Source organism: Malania oleifera, chromosome 8 (assembly GCF_029873635.1).
Source record: "Malania oleifera isolate guangnan ecotype guangnan chromosome 8, ASM2987363v1, whole genome shotgun sequence".
Lineage (NCBI taxonomy): Eukaryota > Viridiplantae > Streptophyta > Magnoliopsida > Santalales > Ximeniaceae > Malania > Malania oleifera.
The window spans coordinates 11,894,315-11,905,136 of record NC_080424.1 but is presented as its reverse complement, the minus strand read 5'-3'; the positions used below and the strand labels follow the sequence as shown (position 1 = coordinate 11,905,136).

General features: G+C 33.2%; 1 protein-coding gene across 1 annotated transcript in view; it reads left to right on the top strand.

The window, feature by feature from the left end:
* LOC131162475 (sugar transport protein 6-like) overlaps positions 1-10,822 on the top strand; it is a 69,807-nt gene that overhangs the window by 1,944 nt on the left and 57,041 nt on the right. The window contains exon 2 of the mRNA XM_058119000.1: positions 6,315-6,362. Within this exon, the coding sequence (XP_057974983.1) occupies positions 6,315-6,362 (48 nt within the window). The remainder of the gene's footprint in view (positions 1-6,314; positions 6,363-10,822) is intronic.

Genomic DNA, 10,822 nt, shown 5'->3' with positions numbered 1-10,822 from the left:
AGTCACCTGTAGCCTACGGCCACCCAACCACCGCCAGACCTCCATACCCCAGCAAAGCCACACACGCGCACAGTCCCGGCAACTCCCCACGGTGAACCCCCCTTGCAGTAACTCGCCCCCAGCGTCACTGCACTGCTTCCTGCACTCACACACACTGTTTCACGTTGCAACATGCACTGCACAGTACACCTACACACTCCACTAGCCCACGCTGACACACACACACACACTCCTACACCTACCTACGCACACAGCACTCACTACACCTACACACACAGCACTCACTATTCCTACACCTACCTGCACACACACACACACACTTACACACACACACCACCGGATTTAAAATTACCCACACACACTTACACACACACCACTAACTTGCATACCCAAGCATCCATGCATACACGTCACACACACGCATATTTTATTTGCATTATTCTTATATATGTACCTATTATTATTGCACATTTATAAAAAATAAGTCATAAAAATGAAAAATAGGAGAAAATCAGAATATTCATTGGCCTTGATCGGGCCTAAAACGGGTCGACCCTCCTTGGATCGGTTCCTTCCCGAACTAATTGGGTCTTCTGAACCGATATGAAACCGGTTCAGTCTTCTATTTTATTTCCCTTTTTTTTGTAATTTTTGCGGATTTGACTTTAATTTCTTTATTTAATTACTTTGAAAAAATGTTTAAAAATTCCAAAAATCCACTTTGGTCTTGACCAAGACCTTAACCTGGTTACTCCCCGACCGGTTGATGTTTGACTTGCTCGTCCTCCCCCGAACCGGTTTACGCCGGTTCTTTCCATTTTATTTGCTTCTTATTGATATTCGGAAAATTCATAAAAATCACAAAATTTTTGCAAATCCCAAAAACATTTTCGTACTTTGATTCCAATTGATTTTATTTGTGTTATTTTTGAAATTCAGGAAAAATCACAAAAAAAAATCACAAAAAATACTTTTACACTTAGGAAAAATCACAAAAATATTATTTTAGGCACAAAAAAATCATTTTCATCCCGAACAAATTTTGAAAACCTCTCGAAATAGTATTTTACTATTTAAAAAAACCTACAGATTTCAAAACCCGAGAGAGAGTATTTTGTACTCTATTTTTGATTTTCCTTTCTAATGATTGTAACAAAGGGCATAGACTCTTCGAAGTATTGAATTGTCCTAATTCTAAGAGAATATCTATATATTATTTTTATTCATTTGGTTTCTGAAAGAGTAATTTTAAAAGGCTTATTTGATTTATTTTGGCATAATTTTCGATTAATTTGGTACCGTTCGAAAAACGGGCGCGTAGGGGGTGTTAATACCTTCCCTTCGCGTAGCTGTACTCTCGAGTTCGACTCTAGTTACGCAGATCGATTTTATCCTTAACGGGGTAGCAATCAAGTGTTCTAACCGCATTTCAAAAGATTAGTGGTGACTCCACCACACATTGTTTTTTCATGAAAGTATATTTTTCAAAATCACACATTTCCATCATTTTCTCTTTGTTCGCAAGCCAAAGCCACACATCTGGTTGGGTTCGGGACGTTGCGACTGTATTGAAACATTAAATAAGTGAATAATCTGGTCCAAAATTGAATATAATTATGTGAAATTTGATTAAATAAAAATTTTTTTTAAGTGTGCGCAATCGATACGATTTTAAGCTGAACGAATTCGTTAATCACATTTATCATCTTAAAATTTATAAAATATGAAATTATTTTGACAAGAAAGAGAAATATGAAAATAATGTTTAGTAGAAGTATAAACTCTTTGATATAAGTTTTTACTTCAATAGATGGAATGCATTACTTCCTAAAGGGTTTTGTAATTAATAAAAGAAATTATTGAAGATGTATGCACTAAGATGTGCTAAATAATTGTTTTGACATTACATATATTCTCAAGTAACCTAGGTATAACCTCATAAGTGAATCTAACATTTTAATTTAAGATTTGTTTGTACCTCTTATCTTTTACAATTACATTTGCATTAGTTAATTTTTATTTTAGGGTCGGTTAATTTAGTGCTCACATGACCTCAAAATATAAAGCCTAACATAGCAACCTTTAACCTAGCCATATCCTTAAGCACTTAGTTAATCTCACTCTTTGACCCTAATAACCTTTTATTCTTTATAGTTTTAAACTGTTTACAACTACTTATAAAAAAATTCTTCTTTTTCTACTTATCGGCAGCCTACAAGGCTTTTGCTACACAACAAGAGGTAACTTGCATCTCCCTCTCCATATCCCTTTCTACCCTATCAATGTTAACTTCATATCTTCAACAATGAAGTTGATTTCAAGCTTTATTGATTAAGTTGTTTCTCATAAGGATTATTCAATTTGAAGTATCCTACTTGTTGCGTAACAAGGCAATATAAAAAATTCTTAGGAAATTTTAGTTTGGAGTAGACATGCATACAATTAGACATCTAAAATTTGACATCGTAAAATTTTAGAACCAAGAGAAAGACTCTATATATTAAAATATTGAAGAGTTGCTTTCATTTGTAAACCATAATGTGACTTTTGAAAATTCTAATATTTTATCATGGTTTTATGTTTTTGATGGACTAAGATATGACACTATTCTTTTGTTTATCATATTTTTGCATCCTAATAAAGGCATACAATGTCAAATGAAGTCTAATAGAATAAGAGTAGAAAAATGCCAAAGAACTCCATTTATGGCTAACAATGAGATTTATAGTGATTCTTGTGAAAATGTTAGCCATGGTTTTCACTTAGTTATTATTGTTGTTGGTGTTTTTGTTCATTTTAATTACTTAATTCTTAATTAAAGAGGCTATGTCGACTTTTCGGGATGAGGTCTCTCTCTCTCTCTCTCTCTCTCTCTCACACACACACACACACGCACAAGTATATATATCACAAACCATAAATTCTGGAGTGTTACCAAATGTTTTAAAAGTGAAACATTTATATTTGACCAAGAATGAAGCTTACCATTTATTGATGATAATATAAGTCACTAGCTATCGATCAACATAAATATCTAGAAACTCCAAATATTTTTATGCAGCCACTTTTAGGCACTCGAATGGCTCGTTTTCTTCCTCTACCATTTAGTGCAACCTACAAGTAGTTGACTAGCCTAGAGAAAATTTGAATTTTTGAGTTGTTTTCTCATGATTAGTTGAGGGATCTTGGCAAGCCACATGTCCTAAAATTGTCATATGTCAGGCAACAACTATGGAAGTTGGTAGTTGGTGGTTGTGTGTTTGAATGCTGATTTGTTGAAAGTTTTTATGATTTTTTCTTAAAAAAAAAAATCATGTTTTCATTTAAAAAATGATTTAAAATGGATTTCATGAAAGGTTTTCAAGTTTTTGTAAGCTTCACACTAAATTTTAAAGTCATACATTCATGATTCAGATTTTAAGTGTTCTCAAAATTTTTTAAAATCATTTTTCAAGGCGGACTTGTGGTTCTCCCACAAAAAATGTATAATTTTTTTTTATTATAAATTTAAGAAAGTAAAATAATATTTTTCAAAGCAATCACCCATGAAGTGGCTTGAGAGTGGAAATCCATTTGAAATCATTTTTTAAATGAAAACATGATTTTTGTAAGAAAAAACCATAAAAACTTTCAGTAAATCAGCATCCAAACTTATAAGTATTTTTAAAACTTGGGCCTTACGGCCAAATCCTTCGCTCCATGGACTAAACCTTAGGATAGAAATTTCTCATTAAAGAAAAGTCAGGTCATAATCCAGATCGAACACAATTAGGCTCCACAAAGCCCGACAAGATTTCTGTTGGCGCGCAACAATTTTAATCTTCTGATCAACAAAATAAATCACACAAAGAACATTTACAGAAAAATGGAAATGAAAGATTTTATGTGGTTTGGTGGTTGCTTACGTCCATGGAGCGTGCCCTTGGAAAAAAATTCACTATGAAACGATGGCAGTACAAGGCATGATTAGCCTCTCCTTGATCCCAGATCCCCGGTACAACCCATCACCTTCAACCCGTTAAAGAAAAGTTCTTCCTAGAAAGAACCCCCCCTCTAGTTCTCCTTGCACAAAATGACAAGTGATCCCTATATTTTCCCATGGCTTACAAACATACATATGATAGCACACAACCGTTGGATTTTAGAGACGATCCAATGGCTGTGATAAAAGCCATAATAAATAAATAGAAATAAACATATTTTTCAACAATCTCCACCTTGGCTTTTAATTACAACCAAACACAACATTCCATCCCCACGCTCTAGGATGCTCTGTCAATAATCAACAAGAGACTACATTAACTATGTCCAAATAGCGCTTGAACTTAGCTACTGTAACAGGCTTCGTGAGCATATCTGTAGCATTCCCATCTGTGTCGATCTTCAATAACAAGAAATTACCACTTTCAACCCAACCTCTAACTGCATGGTACCGCACGTCAATATGCTTCGTGCGAGAGTGGTAGACACGATTCCTTACCAAGTGGATCACACTTTGACTATCACAGAATACGTGTAACCTATCCTGTATAACACCAAGTTTTTGAATCAGTCCAGTTAACCACAAAGCCTCCTCACCTACCTTTGCCAAAGCTATGTATTCAGCTTCTGTAGTAGAAAAATCTATAGTAGGTTGCAGCATAGCCTTCCAACTAATGGAACCACTAGCCATGGTAAAAATGAAGCCAGAAGTAGACCTCCTCTTATCCAAATCACTTGCATAATTGAAGTCCACATAACCCTGAACATTACAATCATTAGTACTTTCAAACATGATACCATAATTAGAAGTGCGACGCAAAAATCTGAAAATCTATTTCACCGCATTCCAATGCATTATTACCCGGATTAGCCATATATTTGCTCACCAAACTAACTGCATGTGACAAGTCTGGTCTACTACATATCATAGCATACATCAGACTTCCTACTGCCCTGGCGTAAGGCACACTAGTCATATCTAACTTATCCTCATCAGTAGGACACAATTTAGCAGACAACTGAAAATGAACAGCTAGAGGTGTACTTTCCAATTTAGCCTTATCCATGTTAAACCTTTCCAACACCTTCTCAATATACTTACCTTGTGACAACCACAACTTCTTTTGTTGTCTGTCCCTCTTAATTTCCATGCAAAGGATCTTTTTAGCTGCACCAAGATCCTTCATTTCAAAGTCATCATGTAACATGACTTTCAACACATTCAACTCATCAGTACTGTTAAAGGCAATCAACATATCATCCACATATAGCATAAGGATCTCATATACACCACTGTTAAGCAATTGAAGTAGACACAACTGTCATAACTGCTTCTAACATACCCAATCCTCAACATATAAGAATCAAACCTCTTATACCATTGCCTAGGGGATTGCTTTAAACCATAAAGAGACCTATTCAACTTACATACCAGGTGCTCTTTACCTTATTCAACAAACCCTTCCGGTTGCTCCATAATGATATCTTTCTCCAACTCACTATGAATGAAAGCTGTCTTTACATCCATCTGTTTCAGATCTAAATTATGTATGACAACTAATGCTAACAAAGATCTAATAGAAGCATGCTTAACAACAGGAGAAAAGGATTTCATTCTAATATATACATTCTTCATGTTTGTATCCTTTTGCTACTAACTTGACCTTATATTTTATCCCTTTTGATTCTAAATTAGGTTCTTTCTTTCTGAAAACTCACTTACAACCAATCAGCTTCCTATCCTTCGGTTTTGGAACCAACACCCAATTGTCATTCTTATGAAGAGACTCCATCTCCTCATCTATGGCTCCAAGCCAACTATCTCGTTCACTAAAAATTTCCCAATTAACAACATAATGAGACGCTATGATGAAATTTCCAATGACAATTGCTATCGAGATATAATTTTACATGATTAGAAAAAAATATGCAAGCACAAGAATGATTTTTAAAAAAAATATTTGATACAAGTTGGTAAATATTTCTTTGAAGAATAAACGAAAACAAGAATCTCCTAATCAATCCATAGGCATATGAACATAAATTAAATGAAGGTTTTTGTAGCAAGGACCTTGTACCATTGATTCTATGGAAAATATCTTGTCTAGACTTGTGATGATATGTATGTGTGTATGTGTGGACAGTAGATCACTCTCTTCCCTTCCATAAAGTTGTGACTCGTTATCATTTGTTAAAATTTTATTTTTTATACAATGTCTTCTAAATTTTATTTGTTTGAATTTTCTTTTAAATTATGAATGTTTTCCTTGTGACCATTTGGCATCATTATTTTAGTTTTACTTATTAGTTGTTATACAATGGTTCCATTATAGATGCAGAATGTATCAGACTCTTCCTCGACCCACATTTTAGAGAGGGAGGTAACTCTCCTATTCTCACTCCGACTTCTTTTAAATTGTACTCATTTGAATTTTTTTTTTTTTTTTTCAAATTGTGAATGTTTTCCTATTCATGATTAGGTAAATTATGTTGTTTTACTTATTTTCTATTTAATTGTCTTATTCTAGATGCAGATATCATACTCTTCCCCAATATATTAAAAAACTTGCACGACAACGATATAGAAAAGTACAAAACATACAACAAGAAAAAAAAAAAGATAAAATTAGGGAGTCTATAGTTTCAGCGTAAGTGTTGCATTTTTTATCCATGTGTAACATGTTGGGCACCTACTTTTGCTTCCTCCAATTAATAAGAGATATTTTGTTGTTGTGGTTCACATCTTTCATTTCCCAACATCCATGAGTATTCCGTTCATTACCTCTCCCTAAGAAAGCTTTGAACTTTTTTCCCAAGGCATCAATGACAAATTGGGGAAGAGAGATGGGTGAAGACAATGTAGTACCCAAAAATACTCAGCAAGATTAACTTTATTAGATGTAATCTACCAGCATAAAGTACTGGATGAGTCCAGGAAAGAATTCTGCAAGCAATTCTTTCAACCAACATTTCATAATCCATTGACTCCACTCTTTTAATTATTTTAGTAATTAGTGGCAAACCCATATACTTCACAGGAAGCTATTCAATTAGACATTTAGCAGAGTATATATCTTCTTAGCCTTATTATCAGTCATTCTAGGGTAAACCAACCCAAATTTAGTAGGGTTGCTTCTCAAACTAGTCATTTTATAGAACACATGCAAAAGTTTATACTCTTAGCATATCAATTTCTACAAGAGCTAAAATTAACAAGTCATTTGCAAACCAAAGATTGAGATAATTAATCTTCTTACATATATGATGGTGTGCTAGGCTTCCATGAATTATAGAGAATTTCAAAATAATTCCATTAATATAGCAAAGAGAAAAGGTGAAATTAGTACTCTCTGTCTTATACCTCTCAGCCCTTTGAAAATACCCTCCATGGGTCCATTAACCATAATAGAATAAGTAGGAGTAGAAGTTTGGTGGAGTTTCAATGCACTCAAAAAGTTGAAGCAAAAAGTCCTAATGAACATAATCAAATGCAATCATAAAATCAATCTTCAAATCAGATCTAGGAGGATTAACATTTAAATGATATCCATTTTAAAGTTGCAACCTATTTTTCTTGATTTCAGTTATGAATTTTTGTACTATATTACACGAAGCAATAGGTCTAAACTCTTTAGGATGTGAAGTACTCATTGTTTTATGTACCAATATGAAATAGAGTATGGTTCACATGTTTAAGTAGCTTTGTGTCTTTTTGAAGAAGAAAGGACAGCTTCTCATATCTCCTTCCCTAGAATCCAACCACTTTTGCCTAAAAATGTTTCAAGTGTAGAGTTCCATTAACAACAGAACTCAAAGATTCCATTACTATTCTAACAAATTCCTTATTTTTAACCCAACAATTCAAAAGCCTAAATGGAGATTTTCTGGGGCTTAGGATTTATCCAACGTAAAATCTACCAAAGTTGGACAATAATATAAGAAACCAGTTGTTTGAATTTCAATCATCATATTCTAAAACACACAATTGAAATTTGAGAATTTAATACTCCTAGTTTTCTTGCAATATGATTTTTCCGTATCTTATTAGACCAAGTCAAAGTTGGCCACGTATAAGCATATTCATGTAAAAAAAAAAATGTTGAATAGAAATTCTTTAAAATCATTTATTCCAGCCAGCTTCTCAATTAGGTATCATCACTGCTTTCAGAAGTCTCCTTAATATTTACTAAAACATCCCATTACAATCCAAGCAACATCTCCAATTGAACTATACAAATGCTGTGCCCCGAGAATTCTCCTTTCTATCATATCATTTGAAGCATAAAACGAGGATATCCAAAAATCTTTATCACCGATCGTGCATTGCTATGATATGGTCTATTTATGCTTTTTCAATGTCGCTTCATTGAAAATAGCATGATTATAACCCACCAATACTCTACTTGTAGCTTTGTCATTCTGAAAATTGTGCAAAAATATACAATGCTTTAAAATGACCTTGCAAACTTTGCTAAAATTCTAAGATCTAATCTTTGTAACATATAAATCAATCAAATTAATTTTCTCATTGCTGACAAATCCTACTAACCTCTTTTTGTTTAACAGGAATTAAACCCCTTATATTTCAACTAGCTACAATTATCATTTCTATTGTTTTAAGGAAGTTCATGACCCTGGATCAACCTGCTTGTTTGGGAGTCTTCCTTTCTTCCTTCCTCTACCATCCTTAATCTGCATTTCACCTCTCTTCCCATCTGTTACTTTAGCAGAATGATTTTTATCATGTTTATGACCAATTAACATGGCAGCATTAAAAATAGTATTATAGCTTTGCATTATTGGTTTTTTGCCCTCTGATGGGGTCTTGGCACAAGAGTTTGCATTGCTGTTTTTCCCATTACAAGGAGGAGTAAAGTCATTAGGAAAAAACAGATTCATTCACAATATTTAGTTCAGATTCTTCAACTTGATTAAGAATTTCACAAGTATTATCATTGCAAATAACAATATGTTCTTTTGCTTTCCTGCTACTCTAATCAGTCTTTGACGCACGACTAGATTTTAAATTTGCTATCAAAATCTCTTTATTCACATATGTTCCATTCATAAAATCTCATTTTCCTCAATAGACTTGGGGGATGTTTGATAAAATTAAGCATTAAGAATTGAATGCTATATTTAGCTATCAATCTGTAAACCAAAATTTTGAACTTGATTGAATCCCCGAGCACTAAAAATTTAAGTTGTTTGATAAACATTTGAATATGCTTTTAAAAAACCAAAAAATAGAAGAATTACTTATACATAAAAATTAAATTATGAAAAATAATTTTCTTAACCATAAAGATCATCACAAAAAACTAAAAAATCCTTACTTTTTTCTCGGTCAATCCCCAAGGGGAAAAAAAAACAATAACATCATGAATAAATACTTCTCTTGCTTCTCAATTAATCCCATCAACACAAAAGCAAATTTGCAATTAACACAGAAAAATCTCAATTTTTTCACTTAATTCCCAAGGGAAAAAACATAAAACCAGATTGTTTAATCCTAACAATCTAAACACAATTATGCACTCCCATGGCTAGAGAGAGAGACAGAGAGAGAGAGAGAGCTTGCTTCTATATTGTTTGCATTGTTCTTATGTGTAGAAATATGGTAGCTTGAAATTGTTCTATTGTGTTGAAATATGGTGGGTTGATCTTTTGTTGTAATGATGGACAAAGCTAGTATAACGTTGTGAGAGAGTAATGGGGTGGTGCAGCAAGAGACGACAGTCCGATCTCTCATTGAAAGAGGAGAAGGGAGGGGGGACACAGAACAAGTTGCTGAATGTCATTAAGCATAATTAATAACACGTAACAAAATGGTAATGGAATACACCCAAACAACAAAAATCTCTTAATTTTAAATCCTATTCAATGAAACGGTCCATTAAAAGGATGATCAGTGCAAGCAAATAGGCCCTTAACAACCCATATTTTTCGAGTCCTACATATTTTTATGGCATGTCCGAACACATTGCAGTTGGTCCATTTCACTACATACCCCAGATCAGTAGTTAAGATTTCTCCATTTATCCTCAATGTTATCAAATTTAAACAAGAAGTCCCCAATAGATGGAGAGAGTTTCTACTTTTCCAATCTTCTTCCAAATATTCTATATAACATTCCGAGCATAGGTGTAAAACTTACTCATATTTTTTATTGAGTCATTTTCCTACTAAAAGAAATAAAACTTACATTATTATTTACTCACCCCATGTTCACGAGCAAAGCGCCACAGGAAAGTATAAAACCCTAAACAAGCTTGTGAATATTTTGAAATTTTGACACAATGCCATAGTAAAGGAAAGCGACTGAATGTCATAACATTTTAAAATTTGACACAAATAAGGCTAAACTTTTGAATATTTTAAAACACCCTATTTGCTTTCTTTATCTTCACTAAAAATTTCCCAATTATCAACATAATGAGACGCTATGATGAAATTTCCAATGACAATTGCTATCGAGATATAATTTTACATGATTAGAAAAAAATATGCAAGCACAAGAATGATTTTTAAAAAAAATATTTGATACAAGTTGGTAAATATTTCTTTGAAGAATAAACGGAAACAAGAATCTCCTAATCAATCCATAGGCATATGAACATAAATTAAATGAAGGTTTTTGTAGCAAGGACCTTGTACCATTGATTCTACGGAAATTATCTTGTCTAGACTTGTGATGATATGTGTGTGTGTATGTGTGGAGAGTAGACCACTCTCTTCCCTTCCATAAAGTTGTGACTTGTTATCATTTGTTAAAATTTTATTTTTTATACAATGTCTTCTAAATTTTATTTGTTTGAATTTTCTTTCAAATTATGAATGT